Source organism: Felis catus, chromosome C1, assembly GCF_018350175.1.
Source record: "Felis catus isolate Fca126 chromosome C1, F.catus_Fca126_mat1.0, whole genome shotgun sequence".
NCBI lineage: Eukaryota > Metazoa > Chordata > Mammalia > Carnivora > Felidae > Felis > Felis catus.
In genome coordinates this window covers 93,143,582-93,163,313 of record NC_058375.1, presented here as the reverse complement: position 1 = coordinate 93,163,313, position 19,732 = coordinate 93,143,582, and the positions used below count along the sequence as shown (strand labels likewise).

At 46.0% G+C, this 19,732-nt stretch overlaps 1 protein-coding gene across 3 annotated transcripts in view; it reads left to right on the top strand.

Annotated features, from left to right (window-relative positions):
• The window catches only part of SORT1 (sortilin 1), a 68,123-nt gene extending 48,399 nt beyond the window's left edge, over window positions 1–19,724 (top strand). For all 3 annotated transcript variants that reach the window (XM_023258962.2, XM_023258961.2, XM_045033251.1), the window contains exons 11-20: window positions 1,444–1,550; window positions 4,420–4,522; window positions 4,861–5,029; window positions 5,870–6,060; window positions 8,294–8,483; window positions 12,149–12,265; window positions 12,875–12,983; window positions 14,413–14,519; window positions 14,795–14,918; window positions 15,135–19,724. In XM_023258962.2, coding sequence (XP_023114730.1) covers window positions 1,444–1,550; window positions 4,420–4,522; window positions 4,861–5,029; window positions 5,870–6,060; window positions 8,294–8,483; window positions 12,149–12,265; window positions 12,875–12,983; window positions 14,413–14,519; window positions 14,795–14,918; window positions 15,135–15,149 — 1,232 coding nt within the window. In that variant the 3' untranslated portion in view covers window positions 15,150–19,724. The remainder of the gene's footprint in view (window positions 1–1,443; window positions 1,551–4,419; window positions 4,523–4,860; window positions 5,030–5,869; window positions 6,061–8,293; window positions 8,484–12,148; window positions 12,266–12,874; window positions 12,984–14,412; window positions 14,520–14,794; window positions 14,919–15,134) is intronic.
• The last annotated feature ends 8 nt before the right edge of the window (window positions 19,725–19,732 follow it).

Genomic DNA, 19,732 nt, shown 5'->3' with positions numbered 1-19,732 from the left:
TTCTATGTTGTGTAGAGGAAGTTTTAAATAAATGAAAGCAATGAGTTTTCTATATTGGGAGGTTTAGGCCTAGAGGAATGAGCCTGAGTTTGAACCACTTCCTGCTTTTCTCCTTGTAGAAGGCACAGCTGTAGCCAGCCAGCGTTCCTCTGGTGTTCTGCTCTGAGGTTCTGCAGAGCTCACCTTTGCTTAAGGCCCAGTTATACAAATAAACACGTCACTCTAAAGTACAAAGACTCTTAAGGTTTTGTTTATAGATGTATTTATTTTTTTTGGTGGGAGGTGAGAGGTTGTTTTTATTGGTAAAGATCTTGCAGTGGTCGGCAAGGTCTTAAGCAGTACTGACCTGTTTCCTCCCACCCCTCTCCCCTCCACCCACTGCATTCTGGTCACTGCAGCCCTCTGCCAGTCGTTAAACACACCAGGCACACACACGCGTGGTTTAGAGATTTTCAGGGACTGTTCTCTGTTTCCCCAGATATCTGCAAGGCTGACACCATCCTCCTCCCAATCTGTGCTCATATGTTGCTTTCTGAATAGAGCTATAGAGCCTGCCATGACTGTCCCACTGGGAGCTTGTCTGCCCTCCCCTAGTCACACACACACACACTCAGCCCCTCTTTAGCAGGGCAGGATTTTCCATGGCACTTATTTTCCAACATACTATATAATTTACCTGTTTACAGTGTCTGGCGTTTGTCTGACCCTGCTAGAATGTACATTCACCAAGTTTTATTTCTGTTTTGTTCACTGAGATAGTCCCGAAGGCTCACAACAGTTTTCACATAGTAGGCATGCAATAAGTATTTATTGACTAAATGAATTGTCCTTCATTTGCTTTCTTGTTTGATTTTCCTTGGGAAACTCAAAGCATATTGTCTCTGAATTTAAACTTGCAATAGTTTATGTTATTAAGAATAGAGAACAGGGAAGAGCATGTAGAAAAAAAAGAAAAGGTATAGGAGAGATCGGGTATGGGGTAGTGGAAAGATGAAAATTAGGAATTATTGAGCCAGACTTAGGCACATACATTCAAATCTTGAGAGTCCCTATAACAAGCCTGGTATCCTGGCCTTATCCGAGTAAAGATTGGGATGCCTTCCCATTGTAGATTTTATCTTGAAGGCAAGCAAGCAAGGAAGGAGAATGGACATTAACCTGTTTGTGCTGGTAAGGAGAAAAAAGATATTTTTTCAAGAGTATCAGTTTAGATGATTTCTGGAATCAGCTGAGTCCTATTCCGGTGGGAAGCCTTCTTCAAATAGCATAGAGTGCTTCAGTTACTCACCAACACTGAGCTGTTTTGTTGGATGTTACAAGCTTGTAGGACTCTAGAGTTCTAATGGCATTATGTGGCCCCAGGAGCGAGAGATGCCATGGTAAACTGAATTTAATAAGGTACTTCCGGTCTATCAGACTTAAGACTGTTCTTTTCCCATTCAGATAACTCTATCCAGACTATGATCACTTTTGACCAAGGAGGAAGGTGGAAGCACCTGAGGAAGCCTGAAAATAGTGAATGTGATGCTACAGCCAAAAACAAGAATGAGGTGTGTCTTACTCCATGTGTCCTGTGCAGCCATTGTGTCCTGCTCTGATCGGTTTCAGGCCTTTGAATAATGAAGTTTTGTACTTGATTAGTGACCACAGCTGCTACAGGTGGAAAGTTTGGGAATCAGAGTAATGAAAGTAATGTAGAATGTAGGAAAAGGAAAAGCCAAAATACTATGGACTATTTGTCTTTTAAAGAAAAACAAAACTAAAGGCTAAAATTTTGTGTTTTACTAAACCACTGAATGAAAACAGAACGGAAGATGGGCCGGTGATCAGTTAAGAGTCAGCATGGCAACTATGAGACTTAAGGAATTCTACGTGACGCCGGGGACCAGCCATTCATGAGCAGTGCAAAGCCGTGCTGGCCAGAAACAAACAGAAGAGAACTTGGCCTTCTCTTCCCCTCTGCCTGGGCTCCACACAGCCAGAGGGTGTGGATGGTGACACGGTAGGGCCCATGAATGCCAGAACTGGCCCCTCTGAGGAGAGGCTAAGAAGAGAGATACAAAGGCATTGCTCCAGGAGATCCCAGGTTCCAGGAGTGATGGGTCTGGACAGACAAGAAAAAAAGAAAAGAGAAACAAGTCTTGTGTCTGGATGTTACAGAGTTTGAGAAGAGCTTCGGGGAACCCTGGAGTTTTCCTCAAAAAATGACAGTGTTGGTGGTTCCCGAGCTCTTCTCAGAATACCTGTGGCCGATATCCACTCTGCTGTTGTAGGCGGGACATTTTGTTTCCTTTTAAGAGCCTCAGACCGTGTAAGATAGTGTACCTGTACCACCTGGTGCCCTTTCTCCTTTCCCCTTTTTCTCCATCCCTCTACTGTGGCCTTGCCCTGTGCCTGCCCTCTTCACCTTGAGCCTGGGCGGTGCAGTGGCCTCTTTACTTGCCTGGCCACTCTCACACTCCATGCCTTTCCCTCCTCAGTACGTTTCAGGGTTCCCCTTTGCCTGTGAATAAAGTCTGTGCCTCTGACCTGGTGAGTGAAGGTCCTCTCCTCCCCTGTCAGGCTCTCTTCTGCCTTTTCATTGTCATTGTCCATCTGATCACTGGCATGTTCCTTGTAGCCCTCTGCTGCCCCCTGAACACCCTACATGCACTCCTGCCTCTGTGGCACTGCCCACGTGACTCTTGGGAAATTTATGCCTGACTCTCCCAGTCCTGAGCTGTTAGAAGCAGCGGAAATCCTGATCATCCTGAGGGCCCATCTTCACCTAGAATTAATCCTGCCTCTTCATGTCGTCCGTAGTTTGTGTGAACCCCTTTTTACTGCAGTAAAATATATGACATAAAATGAACATTTTATCCAACACAGACCTCTTTTAAAACATTAACTTTCATTGTGCTTTATAACTCAACTGGTTTCTCAGAAATCTTAAAGACAGGACTGGGTCTTACTTTGAATCAGCACCACATCTTGTACGGTATCTGAAGTATGTCAGGTGTTGATCAAGTTTATTTGTGTGGAATCATGCTTTATTTTTATTTTCATGTTTTTTATTCACGCTTTAAATATTGATCAGAGGCTTCGGTGTAATGCAGGAATAAAATAAACTAAGCATTACACATGAGAAAATAATTGCATAATTTGCTCCTAGATATACTAATCCATTTTGGAATCAAGAATATCCCACTGAGACCATAACTCAACAACAGAAAAAACAAATACCCAAATTAAAAATGGTTAAAGGACTTGAGTAGACATTTCTGTATAGGAAATATACAAGGGGCGCCTGGGTGTCTCAGTCAGTTAGGTGTCTGACTTGATTTCAGCTCAGGTCATGATCTCACGGTTCATGAGTTCGAGCCCCGCATGATCTCATATGTTGACAGTAAGGAGTCTGCTTGGGATTCTCTCTCTCTCTCCTTCTCTCTCTGCTCTTCCCGTGCTTGCTCACTCTCTCTCAGAATAAACAAGCTTAAAAAAAAAAAAAAGAAAATATATACATGGCCAAAAACTCACATGAAAAGATGCTTGACATCACTAATTATTAAGAAAATGCAAATCAGAGCCACAGGGAGAGATCACCTCTCACGCCTCTCATGTACATTAGAATGGCTACTATCAAAAACAAGACGAAACAAAATAACGTGTTGCGAAGGATGTAGAGAAGTTGGAATCCTTGTGCGTCAGTGGTGGGTATGAAAAGTAGTGCAGTCACTATATGAAACAGTATGCGGTTCCTCAAAAAATTAAACAGGACTGCCATATGATCAGCGATCCTACTTCTGAGTATATATCCAAAAGAAAGCAGGGTCTCGAAGAAATATTTGCATGCCGATGTTCATAGTAGCATTATTCACAGTAGCCAAAAGCTGGAAGCAACCCAAGTGTCCTTTGAAGATAAACGGAGAAGCAAAATGTGGCATATACATGCAGTGGAATAATATTCTGCCTTCAATAAACTCTGACACATACCACAACATGGATGAACCTTGAGGACATAATGCTAAGTGAAATAAGCCAGTCATCAAAAGACAAATACTATGTGGTTCCACTTATATAAGGTACCTAGAATCGTCAGATTCATAGAAACAAAGTAGAATGGTGGTTTCCAGGGTCTGGAAGGAGGAGGAATGGGAGTTACTGTTTAATGGGTGTAGAGTTTTGGTTTGAAAAAGTTCTGGAGATGGATGGTGGTAATGGTTGCACAACAGTATAAATGTACTTAACCCCACTGAACTGTACACTTAAACATGGTTAAGATGGTGACTTTTATGGTATGTATTTTTTACCACAATTTTTTTTTTAAGAGAGTATCCCGCTGAAGTCTGGGTTAAATTCAAAGCTTTCTTAGAAGGCTCTGTGAGATGATTAAAAATTTACACCTTTGGTTTTAATCTGAGCTTTGGTTTCTTTTCACAGTGCAGCCTTCATATTCACGCTTCCTACAGCATCTCCCAGAAACTAAACGTTCCAATGGCCCCACTGTCAGAGCCTAAGGCCGTCGGCATAGTCATTGCCCATGGTGAGCAGCCCGCCCCCCATCTCCACAGGAGCAAGTAGCTGAGCACACTAAAACTCAGCCACAGCCTTGAATCCTATAAGAAAACCACCATACATGATGTTTACCATCCTTTGTGAAATTTCTCGAATAATAATGATACTCTGGGCTTTTCATTAGACTCCCCATCAGAGAGAGAAACATGACTTCCTTTCCCAACTTTTCAGTGGCCTTTTTTTCCTATTACAAGAGGTATGATGGGAAATAATCAGAGTAAATTCGCTGAAAATTATTCTTTTGGCAGTAAACCCTCTCCGTTTCATTGCTGATTTTTGCTGACGAGATGGCGGATTGTGTTGCAGGTAGTGTAGGGGATGCCATTTCAGTGATGATCCCGGATGTGTACATCTCAGATGATGGGGGCTACTCCTGGACGAAGATGCTCGAAGGACCCCACTATTATACCATCCTGGATTCTGGAGGCATCATTGTGGCCATTGAGCACAGCAGCCATCCTATCAATGTGATTAAGTATGCATGAGCTCTGCTCCACCCACACTATCTGCATGGAGGGCAACTGTGGGATGTTTTTCTGTGGGAGGTAGGGATAGTTATGGACCCTGATTCAAATTTGTGCATTCTAAGAACTGTAGGGAACATTCTTGAAAGGATTGCATCTAGAGCAACCCACATTCGGTATCTTTGCTTTTTCTTCTGAGTTCTTCTAGCTAACATTTTTTGTCACTTTTTAAAAATACTCTTCTTTTGGGGCACTTGGGTAGCTCAGTTCGTTGAGCGTCTGACTCTTGATTTCAGCTCAGGTCATGATTCCAGGGTCATGGAATTGAGCCCCAAGTCAGGCTCCGCAACGAGCATGGAGCCTGCTTGGGATTCTCTGTCTCTCCCCCTGGCTTGCACGTGTGTGCGGTCACGCTCTCTCTCTCTCTCTCTCTCTCTCTCTCTCTCTCTCTCTCTCTTTAAATAAATAAGTAAATAAATAATTCTTCTTTCTCTCCACAAGAATCATATAGAAGCATTTAAGCACTTTGGATGGAAAATTACTTCTTAAGTATAAGTTCTCTAAAATAATTTTGTATGTTTATTCAGAAGCCCATTCGTACATGGGTCGCTACCCTCTGTTTCCTTTGAAACAATTTTTATAAAGGCATTTTCTTCTATATTCTTTGAATGAATCTCTTTTACCTACCCTGTTATCTGTGGGCATTAAAAATTTATATAGTTATCAGTCACTAAGCCATGACATAAATATGAGGGTTTTCTCTGGTTTGGGATCAAACAGCCAGAGTAGTTTCCTGATACTCCCGTACATGTTGATCCTCTGTCACGACTGTTCTCTAATTGTGGTTTCAGGTTCTCCACAGATGAAGGTCAGTGCTGGCAAACCTACATGTTCACCAAGGATCCCATCTACTTTACCGGTCTGGCTTCAGAACCTGGAGCTCGGTCCATGAATATCAGCATATGGGGGTTCACAGAATCTTTCCTGACCCGCCAGTGGGTCTCCTATACCATTGATTTTAAAGATGTCCTTGAAAGGAACTGTGAGTAGAGTCTCCTTTGACCTTTTCTACCAGAACATATAAGCCTATTTTCCTAATAATTCAATTTCATTTCTTTTAGCTGGAATAAGAAAATGCATATGAGGGCCACTGGCTGACTCAGTCAGTACAGCACATGACTCTTGATTCCAGGGTTATGAGTTCAAGCCCCACGTTGGGCATGGAGCCTACTTAAAAAAAAAAAAGCATATGAAAGAGGATTGAAGGATGTTCAAGGCAATGCAATGAATGGTATCAGAAATGCAGCTTCCTTCTTTGGACTAGCACTGTCCAAAAGAAATAAAATGAGGACCACATGTGTAATTTAAATTATTCTGTTGGCTGCATTATAGAAGTAAAAGAGGTGAAATTCACTTTAATAATAATATAAAATAATTAATCATCTTACTATACCTAAAATCATTTCAATATGTAGGCAGTGTTAAGAACTATCAATGTGGGGCCCCTGGGTGGCTCAGTCGGTTAAGTGTCCGACTTCACCTCAGGTCATGATCTCACGGTCTGTGAGTTCAAGCCCCATGTCTGGCTCTGTGCTGAAAGCTCAGAGCCTGGAGCCTGCTTCGGATTCTGTGACTCCCTCTCTCTCTGCCCCTCCCCTGCTCATGCTCTGTCTCTGTCTCTCAAAAAATAACATTAAAAAAAAAAAAAGATCAATGAAATATTTTATATTTTATATTTTTCTTCTAAGACTTCAAAATCCAGTGTATACTTTACCCTTACCCTTAGAGTAAATCTCACTTCAGACCAGCCGTGTGTGGCTAAGGCTATAAGTGTGGCCTCACACTGTTGAAGCTCTGTAACACTTTATGGGACTTTTTTCTGCTTGTAAGGATAATGCGTCCTTGTGTTTATCTAAAATTATTTCATGACATTTCAGGGCTTTTCACCCTTGATTGCAACAGAACTGTAAGAGAAGCGTTAGAGGAAAGTGTGTTGCATAGAGCATCTGATTATCAAAACGTTGAAGTGAGGAAGTATTCGTGTAAAGAGTTTTGGCTTGAATGTCAGTCACAGGTGAGGTTCTAGAATGGCTACTGGGTGAGCTCGAAGCCCACACTGACCATTTCAGAGTTCTGTGATGTCAGACTGGAAGGCATGTTAGAGGCATGGAAAATGGCTTCCGAAAAGGAGGTAAAATGCTCATTGCAAGGTGTTGCTAAAGAATCATAAGCAGACCCAGGCCCCGGTACCACAGATGCTGACACTGTACTGAAAAATATGGAGGATAAAAGAGAAAACTGGAGAAAAGTCTCCCACCCTGCGAGCCGTGGTTTCTTGTTGGCATGTTATGATAAAAGACTTAAGGTTTCAAGTAGCTTTGTTTGAATTTTGGTCCTGTTATTAGATGGCACAATGGGTCTGTTTCCTCAGAATGTTAGTTTAGTGACTCCTGGAGGAAGCAGAAGCACTGTTTGGGCCTTTTCTACAAGGTGTTTACATATGATTTAATACCCGAGAGTCATTATTTAATATCCAGATTCATTAAATAGGCTGTGAAGGAGCTGGCTTGTGAGTTTTCCCCTCAGAAGGCAGCTCTACAGTTATCCCTGAAGTTTAACGCCATTAAAAGATTTGGTAGACACCTGCTCCCTAACAGACTCTGCGCTGGTCTTCGTATCCCAGAGGATAAAACCCTAATCCACAGTCTAGGCCATGGCCTTTGAGTCATTTCTCCAGGAGTGGGTGATATGACTTACAAAGCTGGATTGACTGTCATCAGCAGTCTACGTGAAAGCCAGTCATCTGAAGTTAAAAGTCTAGAAAGAGATTGTCTTCCCTTCTGTTTGAGGCAAACTAACGAGCGGTGAAACTGAACTCTAGCTTTTGGCTAACTGCTGTCTCCTGAAAGGAAACGCCTGGTTGCTTACCTGTGACAGCTCCTGCTGACCAACAGCACAGGTGTGCAAGACATGGAGGCAGCAGTCTCTCCATGTGGAAGGAAGCTTAGAGGTCCTCCATCCAGCTGCCCACTTTGAAACAAATAAGCTTCTTCCTAATACTCAAACGGGCGGTGAGATGTGAAGTGTCCTCCTCTGACACGAGGAGGTGCCAACTGCTAGTAGGCTCCAACTGACGTAACTCTTGTCTGCAGTTCCAAAATGAGGCAGTGGGATGAGTCCGACATCCCCTTTTTCTTGTCCTTCCTCTCCTTTCAGCCTGACAGCTGCCTCGCACACGTGGGTGCGGTGGCCTGAACAGCCTGTCTTCCCTTTAGGTGAGGAGAAGGACTATACCGTATGGCTGGCTCACTCTGCTGACCCCGGAGACTACGGAGACGGCTGCATCTTAGGCTACAAAGAACAGTACCTGCGGCTCCGCAAGTCATCTGTCTGCCAGAATGGTCGGGACTATGTTGTGACCAAGCAGCCGTCCGTCTGCCCCTGCTCCCTGGAGGACTTCCTCTGGTATCAGCTTCCCTCACGTCTCTGTCAGCCCCTTTGCTGTGCAGGAGGTAGTGAAAGACCGTTGACTTATAGTGCTGAAAAATATTCAAATCCTTTCTTCTCCAAGGGTGGAGAACTGCTGCTCTTACTGAGGAAATGGAGGCACAGAAAAGGGACCGAGAGTTATTAGCAATTGGACAGGTAATATTATCAGGCCAGTCAGTCAGTTATTGGACAGGGCCAGCAACAGCCCCCAGGAATCCTGGCCTGACAGCAAGGGAGGGAGGTGTATAAGGAGGAAGAGAACTCAGAAACAGAGAGAGGAGAAAATAGGGCAGAAACACCAGGAAGGACAGTACAGGAGCTGGGAGGAAGTTGGAATTCATGTGTTCACTAAACACTGGCGGCCTGAGTTCAGCGGGTAGGGCACTAGGTTTTGGATCATCTGCAAGATTGAAGGAGACTGGAGGGGATGTTGGAGTACTGATGGTCCAGATGTCGTATCAAGGTCTAGAGGCCATCCAGATGGACTGCCTCAAGTTCAGGACCATCTGGGCTGAAGGGTTAGTTACCCTACTGGCATGGACTTAGTTGATTACATAAGGGCAAGGCAGGCCCCAGGTAGCCAAGCAGGGTAAGTTAGGTCAAATAAGAGGCGCTGCTTCCCATCACAGCCAGTAATCTTATGGAATTCATTACCTGCAAAACATACTGACAGGAAGTAAAAGTGGATCCTAAAAGATCTAGAAAAGGGACGCCTGGGTTGTTCATTCGGTTAAGCATCTGACCCTTGATTTCGGCTCAGGTCATGATCTCACAGTTCGTGGGTTTGAGCCCCGCATCAGGCTCCATGCTGGCACCAGGAAGCCTGCTTGGGATTCTCTCTCTCTCTGTCTACCCCTCCCCTGCTCATGCTTGCTCGCTCTCTCTCTCTCTCTCTCTCTCTCTCTTTCAAAGATAAAAATTTTAAAAGGATCTGGAAAAGAATGCAGACAGGTAGCAGTCGTGTCCTCCCACATCACATTCTCTGGGACTGAGCGAACACCCAGTCTGACCCGGTGTGGTTCCCCATGTGTGGCTCACATCTAAATGCAGAATGGGCCAGAGGTCTTGTCTTCTGTGTTTCCACAGGAAACAGGATCCTTCCGGTCACTGTGGTGTCATATTAGGGCTAGAGCTTGTTGACACTGGGACACTCTACATCCTAGACTGGACCCAGACCAGGCTCTTAATTACCTGACCTTCTCCTGCTTTCCAGACAAGCTGTGCTTCTTCAGAGCTCCATGCCATTTTACCTGCTGCTTCCTTTGCCTGGAAAGTCTTCCCACATTCCCTGCCTGACCCCCAAGCTTGGGAGTTCCTATTTGGCCTCTAATACTTACCTCAGTTCTCACCTCCGTAAAGCCTTCTCCAGCTTTCACTCATCTGGGCTTCTGCCGTACAGCTCTTGCTGTGTTTTGGTTATTGTGCACAGGTTTGGTTCTACCAGTAAAGTCTCGACTCCTTGAGGGCATGTTGTATTTGATCATCATTGAGTAGTCATGGTAGCAGCTGATGTTTCCTGAGCAGTAACTATACCAGGCACTGTCCCGAACAATTTATGTTTAACCATGGCAGCCCCCTGAGCTAGGTACTGTTGCCATTTCCATCTCACAAAGGGAGGAATGAAGGTTCAGAGGTTACCGCTAACTCGCCCACCATCACCCAGCTGGGAAACGGCACGGCTGGAATGTGTGCGTGGCAGCTCGGCCCCAGAGCCTACACACTGTGCCACCCGTGCCTAAGAAATGTGTACTCTGTGAGCAGGAAGGGCACTTTCCCGGACATTTTGGATTGGACATCCTAAAATTTTCACCGGAACTCCCCCTCCGTGCTAGAGGGGTGGTGTCTTCTGCATCTTCTTACCCTGTCCCCTAAATATCTGTCACAAAAACCTTGAAGTGCAAGCATCATCTGTGTATTCCCCAAGCATCCATCGCATACTTGCTGTGCACAAGGCAGTGCAAAGTGATGGTGGAAAGCCTGTTATTGACTCTCCTGGTAAGATGCACGTAATTATGCTGTGAAACAGTGCCTTGAAGATGTAGAGAACCTAGAGGCTGTTCCATCTAGAGCTGAAAGGAGATGGGTCAAAGGAGGCTTTGTGGAGGAGGCAGCATTGGAGCCGATCCCTGACAAGTGGCAGGACCTGACCTTGCACATCTGGGAAGAAGCAAGTCATTGAAGCCGTGGACTGGCGTACGTGTAGATACCACCGGCATGCTCGGGAACGGTGTGTCGGGAGATAGGCCATGAGGGGAAGTCACAGAGGTCACGATAAAGAAGTGAGTAGGAAAAATATTAAAAAATAAAAAATATATTTAAAAAAAAAAAAGTGAGTAGGGTCCAGATAGGGCATGCCCAGGCTGAATTTTCGACTTCGATAATGGAAGGAAGGCAGTGCCCTGGACAAACATAGGGAAATGTTGGGAGAGGCTGGCTTGAAAGAGAATTTGTGACATGTTTTGGACACTTTATTTAAAGGTCTGTCAGCAGATTTAGGTGGTGACATCCAGCAGGTACTTGGAAATGGAGGATCAGAGCTCAAGAGAGGTAAAACCTGGAAGTTTTAGTTGCAACAAATAATGAAGCTCGTGTATCTGCAGAGCAGATACAGAGTAAGAGGATGACCTGTGGGCCGCAGGAAAGGGTCTGCATTTCCAGGCTAGGAAGATTGAAGTGCAAACCGTGCCAAGAGAAACCAGCGGGCACAGTTGCAACGGCAGGGGCAGGAGCAGGAGCAGGTGCTGTGTCGGGGCCACCACACAGGCAGGGCCAGAGAGGGCTCTCCACAGTGGCATGACTAGGGAGTCTTGGGGGCCTCAGACATTCGCTTCCAAGGTGATAACGGGGGTTGAAGCCACAATGCATGGAATAAAAAGGAAATGAGTACAATAGAACAAGTATAAAATATCCTTCTAAGAAGGATAAGGAAGAAGAGGGGGAAGGAAGAGGACATGTGCAGGCTAAGGGACTGATAGTCAGTCCATACCATCAGTGAAGCCAGATCCCAGGGCAGTAGGAAGGATGGGCCCAGGGCGCTCATGTACGGGGTCAGCCTTGGAGAGGAGGCGGTATATTTCTTGGGAGAAACAGAGAAAGGGGGGTAGGATGGAGGGCACAACAGGCATTTGCACTGGAGACAAAGGTCATCTAAGAAGCTAAGAGGGACAGAAATGGGGCAGGCAGGAAAGATTTGGCATACACCCTATGGAATACCTCCCAAAAACATAATAATGAGCGATTTGGAGGTAAATAAAAAGATTCCTAAGCATAGTGGGTTTAGATCTGTCGCTGTTGCCACTGTTTCTCAGTGTCTTTGTTCTCGGTGCACAGTCCCCCCCGCCCCCCCGCTTGCTGCAGTCATCCCCTTCCTGGAGTCCGCGTGGTCTGTGCAGGGCTCCCAGCCGCTGAGTCCTCAGTCCACCAGGCCTGATCCGTAAGCTGATGGTCCCCCAGTTTACTCTTCACGTCTGTCTTCCTGAACAGACCCTCTTTACAGATGACACAGGCCTTCCTGAGCTGCTCTCACGCAACCAAAGACTGGAATATTAAGCTTCCGCTGCTCCTCAGAAACCCTTCATTACTAGTCACTTAATTGTCTTTCAGCAACTCTGAAAGATACTTTCTTTGCTGACTCTTGGCAGTGATTTTGGCTACTTCCGTCCAGAAAATGACTCCAAATGTGTGGAGCAGCCAGAACTGAAGGGCCACGACCTGGAGTTTTGTCTGTATGGCAGAGAGGAGCACCTGACAACAAATGGGTGAGGCGGCTCTCCTCTCAAATCGTGACAGAGGAGTCTTCACCCTGCAGAGTGAGACCCCCACTCACAGCACTCCACATCTCCAAGCACACGGCATCCTAGGGCACGCTAGCAAAACACTGTCTAACAGAACTTTGTGTGGTGCTGGAAATGCTCCCTAACCTGCTGTGTCCCATATGGTGGCTGCTGACCGTGTGCAGCAACTGAGGCACTGAATTAGTTTTAATTAGTTGAAATGTAAGTAGCTACTGCATTAGGCAGCGCTGCTCTGGAGGGGACACAGTGCCCCCTCCCTGGATACATATTTCCCCCTCCCATTTTTGTACCACGTATTAATGTGCTTTCCCTGGGTCACAGTTCTTTGGCCCCATCTCTTAAGGCAGAATGGTGGGCATGTCCCCGCAGCATGGCCAGGGATGCTTGGTCTGTTCAAGGCCTGAAACTACACAAAATGTCCCTGAAACATTCCTGTGGCTCTCCCCTCTGGCCTGAGAGGTGGTATAAGGTGGAGATGCTTTTCTGCACTTTTCAAATCTTGTTTTCAGGAACTAACAAGAATCCAGGGATACATCCTAGTGGTCTGATAAAAAATGTCTTCTGCCTTTTCAGGTACCGGAAAATTCCAGGAGACAGATGCCAAGGTGGAGTGAATCCAGTTCGAGAAGTAAAAGACTTGAAAAAGAAATGTACAAGTAACTTTTTGAGTCCTGAAAAGCAGGTATATGAAAGTAGTTCTGGTTTAGGTACCAGTGGGGTTTCCTGTTCTGCCAGGAACAAAAAACATTAAGAATTTTATTACTGAATAAAAGTGGCCGAACTACTTCCGGCGGGCTTTGCTTTGCACAGGAAACCATTAGGGTGGAGGATGGGTCATGCGACGCAGTGAGAAACTCGTCCCCAGAAACTTCTTTGTTGGGGGAACAAAGTGGAATTCTGTAAAGTTGTTCTGAGTCTTGGAAGCATCAAGTTGAGGACATTTCTGAGGCTGAGAGTCATTTAGGAAAAAGGCTTGAAGCCTGGCTATAAAAGACCGGAGTCTTGCACCGTAGTCTTGTGGAAGAGAGGAGCCCTGGGCCATAGGTTAGGTGGTCTCTGCTCCAAGTCATGCTGAGTGCGTGCCGAGTGCAGAACTGAACGATGGTCTCAGTGGGTTGGTTTTGACATGGGCTGATTACAGATCTGTAGTACTGAACTGTCTGGCTGGGGTGTGGGAAATGGTAAAGAGGAAACCTCTTGATAAAGAAGTACTGGACCAGCAGTGGGACCGGGGCAGTAAACTGTGAACACCAGTTTCCTAACCCATAAAATGAGAGGCGGACAGTCCGCAGCCCCCTCCTCCCCAGCCTTCTAAGGACTGAGGGCCTGACCGAGGTGGGATTAGGAAGGTAGCGGGAGAAGAATGCGTGGGTGTGTGTACTTGTCAGGGGGCAGGTTCCTCCTCCTCTGCGCCCCCCCCCCGCCCCCACCCCACACTCCTGGCAGCTGTCCTCAGTGTTTGTGTGTCTGTGATTGCACTGGACTCCCACCCACAGGGACACAGCTTGTCCCAGAATCCAGCTCTGCCTCCTCTTGGATACATTGAAAACACACATTCCCTATCTCCCACCCAGAAGCAGGTAGGTCACACTCAAACAATGATATGAAAAGGCCTATTTGTAAAAACATACCAAAAATTAAGTAAAAACACGTCTCAGTGTTATATGCTGTCCTGCCTGATAAGGCATTGGCACAGCTTCTTCCCGGGTGCTGGCTCTGTTCCAGATTCTTCCAACCCCCTGTTACCATCGTGCCTCCCTTTCCTGCTGCACCCTTAAGTGCTCCACGACTTACACACTGGTAGCCGGGAACAGTCACGATTGCTGTTTGACCGAGCTCACTGCCAAGGGCTCCCAATGTTACTTTGACGTGAAAGCCCCTGAGTCTGCACCATTCTGGCAGCTTCAAGGAGCTGAGGTTCTGGTTACCCTCTGCCACCAGTGATGCCCTCCTGATAGCACTGAGCGGGCCCATCGTGGGGGGGGCTGGGAAAGCAGTAAATACCTAGAGACTGCGGATCATTCACAGAGAGGCCAGGGAAATGGGCAGTCTCCTTGAATTCAGTCCTAGAATATGCACAGCTGAAATTGTTTGTGTTTTAATTTATTAAGAATTCCAAGTCCAATTCTGTTCCAATTATCCTGGCCACCGTGGGACTGATGCTGGTCACCGTCGTAGCGGGGGTGCTCCTCGTGAAGAAATACGTGTGTGGGGGAAGGTAAGGAGCATGGAAGTCAGTCAGAAGTACTGAATTCAAATCACAGAGTCAGCCAAGGGTGCACGGTTGAGTTTGCTCTTGGGCAAAAACTAGCTTGTTGAAGTGATGTCCCTAAAGCAGGAGGCCCAAATCAGAATTTATATTTTCCACACGCCGACCAGGAGCGTATATGTATGACTCATTCTGTGAACATATAAAACTCGGAAAATCTACACTCCTGTGAAAAACACATCCATCCTCACCGCATGAGGACTCACAGATGTTTCCACCCCCAGGTTCCTGGTGCATCGATACTCTGTGCTTCAGCAACATGCCGAGGCCAATGGTGTGGATGGCGTGGACGCTCTGGACACAGCCCCCCACACTAACAAGAGCGGCTATCACGACGACTCAGATGAGGTAAACCATTTCTTCCGGAGGGGTGGGCCACAAGTACAAAACAGGAGTGTTTCCTTTTCTGTTTATAATCAAGATCTGACTGAGGCAAAGGAAGGTAAAAGCCAGAAGCAGCAACTTAATGACTGTGAGAGTTGGCCAGCCCAGCAACTAGGTCATAACTTTCAAAATAGGAACTTTTTAGTGTGTAAATAATACGGTCTCTGTTTTTCTTCTCAGGACCTCCTGGAATAGCTCCTCCAAGGAGCTGGGACCGAGGACAGATGATGGAACCGCAGTACCTCTCACACTCCCTGTGGCTCCGAATGGGGGGAATAAATTTCCCATTGCGAGGGACCCAGCTCTGTTTCTGCTGCTTCCACCAAAGCCAAAAGGACCTTCACTAAAGAAATGCAGGGCGGGGGGGTGGGGGGGGGGACCCTAAACACTCTCATAATTGGCCCTGAGAAGGGGGGGGGGAAATTTTTAATTCTTTAACTTTTTATTTCAAATTCTTTTTGCAAAGTATGGGTTCTTTTGGTTTTGTTTTTGTTTTTTAAGGGAAACGAAATGGAATCAGAAGGGAACGTTTCACTAACCCCACTCTCGCATGTTTTGCATGGCGCCTGCTTCAGGGCTCCTGCCAACCCCAGCATCAATGTTCACAACGCACCCGGTGCTGTCCCTGGGCTCTGCCGGCGACACAAAGCAGCTGCCGAGAGGGACTTGGAGGCTGCAATGACTGGCACGGCCCGGGCAGCCTTTCCCCGGCCAGGGACAGCCCTGCCCCGAGAACACTGCACACCAGCTCCTCACACACACCCTGCCTTTTCTTTCTTTCTTTTTTGGGGACCGTAGACCACAGTGGTGTTTCTTTTCCCCTGTTTAATCGGGGAGTATACCCTTGTCAGTTGCCCTTTGACAACTGACTTAACCATGTGCTTCTAAGACACTAAATCAGGAAAACCTAAAGGGCAATATTTTTAACTTGGGGCAGGAAGAAGGGAGCAGCAGAGAATTGACTAGATTTAGCACCTATTAAAGGACAAATTCTTGCTTCTTCCAAGATCTTTCCAACCGTGCTTCATGTTTGTGCCAGTGGATTTGCTCAAGGACAGGGTTAGGGCTTGCCCCGGATGTCTGCCCAGGCCAAGTGACCTCTTTGCTAGAGCCGAGGGAGGGCGCCCAGTGTGGCCCCTACGGACTGAACATCACACAGTCTTCCATGTCCTCTGCCACCTGTTGGCACGGCGGTGAATCATCAGGATGGCCGTTTACTTGCGTGCCTCCTCCTGGATTGCTGTCATACATGGAGCCAGGACTAAACACATTTTCAGATTTATAGGCTGTTTTTTTGAAAATCAGGACTTTATTACCAGGCTCTCCTCCTCACCCATTTTTCCCAGCTTTGCCAAGGAATCTGTTGCCGTGAAACTTTTGGCCGAACCAACTGAAGACACACTTCCAGTGTAGGTGATGTTTTATGTGATACATTAGGTTTGTATTTTAAATTTAAGGAAATTTTCCATTTGACACTTTTCAAATTAAGTTCACGGTAGAATGTAGCGAGGTGGATTTGAAGATGGCCATATAGTAGCGGCGAGCTGCAGTAGTTAGTTTTCATACGGCTTGGATGTTTGCTCGCCAGGAATATAGCATGGTACAAGCTTGGTCTTAGCATCCCTACTGTGCTGGCCACAGTTTCACCCAGTAATTATGATTGGGACATTCTTTGGTAACTGCCATTTTGCTGCTCGTTCATTTTATGGCTGTAAAGTCACAAAAAAGTAAATGTGCCAAATTAACTTTTGTCAGAATGAGTGAGCAGATGGCCGTGTTCTCTCCTCCCCAGAATGGATTAACAGCAGCAGGGAAAGTGGGAGAGGGGGTGGATGGAGAAGGTTAGAGACTCTGAAGCTGCAGGAAAATTAAATGAGTCAGGGAGCCCTAGTTAGAAAATAAAGTTAGGGCAGTTTTTGTGAAGAGGATTCATATTTGCTTGAGCTAGAGAGCACTGGTCTTTTAGGAAAAGCTCATTCATTTGACCGGCTCACAAACGATGAAGTGTCAGCCTTTGTCCCAGACACCCTCACCTCCTGTCCAAAGTGAATTTGATGCCCAGAAAAGACCCACTTCTGCTGCACACCTTTTGCCCACGGCATATACGTGTTACCCGTTGGAGTACCTGTGCCGGTATGCAGTATTTCTCTGATTCATTTTAGGATGTAGGAAAGTTAGTATTCTGTAACCAAGTATGGTTAAAGCTCTTTGCTTATAATGGTATCTGGGATTTCTGTAAAACCTGGCAGCTTTCAGAGGACTTCATTCGCAGTATGTCATTTGAACCTTACCACATCCTCAGTGAGATTCTTCCTTTGAAGGCAGGGGTTTGTAATACGCATTTTTAGGGGATGGAGCTGAGATACAAAAAGTGAGTAAATTGTCCAGGGTCCCTGTGTGTGATGAGCAGTGCCGGTTGTCCATTGGCCGTCTTCAGGGCTCACGACCTTGTTATGCGTGCAGGTGCTGGATACCTGGAGCGGGAAGGGCTTCTTTCTTCTGGATGATTTGCTGTTCTTTAGGAGAAGGGTCAGTGGCATTTCTGTCAGAGCAGCGTGTGAAGCCTTATTGTCACCTTGGTAAACGGCAAGTCTTATTCTCCTGTTTTTCACGGCTGAAAACACAAATGAATGGTGATTTTGAATATGTGTTTAGAAACTGCCCCTCACCTCGTTGCGGGCGTGGGATCTCCCTTGATGAGCCACCCCTCTCCATTCTCCTTGTTTGCTCAGCCCTGGCCGGCTAGCTAGCTAGTTCCCGTTGGTTGGAGGACTGCCAACAAGCCTGGCTCATTCCCTTCATTGGCTAGTTAGCTTTCCATATCAGCCTGCTCACTCAGAAATGTATGCCCTCAGCCAGAAAGCATAACAGCCTAAATCCATGATAGCTTATGAGGGAAGACAAGTTCTAATTTGTTCTACTGATGTTAGGTTAGGAGCATTATCTTTGCGTAAAGTATAGCTTACCATTGTGTAATAAAATCCCAGGTTTGATGGTAGCAGGAGAGATTATTGCTGGAGGTTTCAGTGATAGAATTTAGCATTGTAAGATAAGTTGGACATGTCAGACTGTCCAGAGTGGTCTGGGCTTTTAAATTCAGGTGGAGAACTCACCATCCCTCACCTGTGACAGGTGTCTTGGACCTAAGGGGGGTTCTTGGTTTTTAGTGGGTCCAGAGACCAGAGATGCATATACCGAGGCTGGTGATTGAATGGGAACACCACTTTGAAGAATCAAAAGTGTTTGGAGGGTTCTGGCAGTTCTAAGCTGGGCTCAGGAGATTCAGTAGGTTAGTTATAACTGAAATTGAGAACTTGCCATCTGCCTCTAACTAGGCTTTCCAGCGTGTACCTCTCTAATTCCTAGGTTTGTCTTTGGGCCTCTACATGCCCAAGCTGGCCTTTCATCCCTGACAGATGAGTCAGGTGCTGGCCACCTCCAGCTCCTGCACCGGCTCTATAAAGCGCAGCCGGTTCTTCCGTGGCCTTGGTCACAATACCAGGGTACAGAGAGGGCTGGCCGGAGCTTCAGTCAGTTCTCTGTTTCTTAGGCAAATCATCCAAGTATAGGAGGTTCTCTTTTCCTTCAGGAGAGCTCCAAAGAGCCCTGCTTCTATATACAGTGGTTTAGAGCTCATCCTGCCCATTGTTGGTACATTCCCCTCACCCCTCACCCTGGATACTTGGAACTACTAAAATAAGAGATTCAGCTTTTCAATTTTGCTACTGCCTTGCCGCAAGCAGGGAAATAAACATGGACTTAAATGTCCTTTGAGCAAAACCAAAGTGTAAGACTTGCCACATGACGGAGCGATAGGGAGGGCCAGACTTACCGGCACTGGCGCTCAGCAGGTGCCAGACCTTCTGTTTCATCTGCTGCCCGTTTGCCCAGCAGCTCTGGGAGCATCGTCCTGCCCGAGCAGAGCCCGGGCCTTGCCCTCATGAAGGATGATTGAAATAGCAGGACCATGTTGATTCCTTGGTTATGTCTCATTATAACAGTAAGAATCAGAACATTAATTTGAAACTGTCTTCAACAACTTGCTGTATGCATTTTTTTCACACCAGTACATTCTTAAGCATCCTTGTTTATATAGAATAACATAAACTAATCTGTACCTTTATATATATATATATGTACATATATACATGTATAAACTGTATAGTGTACATGTTAATGATTTATTGATGTGTCCCAAATCTTTCATGACATTCTCATCCTCCGCATGCCCTCAGTTTGTGGTCGGGTGACTTGAATGTTCCCCGATGATTCTGCCCACCTCCCGTGTTTGGACGTCTAGGGAAGGAGGGTTTTGGTCGTACCCTCCTTATCCTCATGCACAGAAATGCTCAGGGTCCCCATGTGCCTGTTGTTCAACCCTTTCTTGTCTCTTGTCCCCTTTCTGAGCATGTGGTCCCTCCCTGTCCTATAACTTCTCTGCCCCTTCCCCAAGTTGTGGGACAGCTGCCTTCCTACTAAAGTGTAAAGCAGTATTAACATCATTACTGCATGTGCGCTAAAAACCCAAGTTTTCTGTTCCCTTGGGACAGAAAATTGCATGTGGGGTGGGATAATCAAGTTTCAGTGACCCATGTCAGTTACACAACAAAAGCCAGACCCCATTACAAAATTCCACAAAACGGAAATCAAACTCAAATTTCTTTAGCATTGTGTAAATAAATCTGGATGTGTTTAACTTTGTACTGGTAATTTTCTGTATATTTGCAATATTTGGGTTAGAAATAAAACAGACTGGACTTTGTTACCTGACCTGTTGA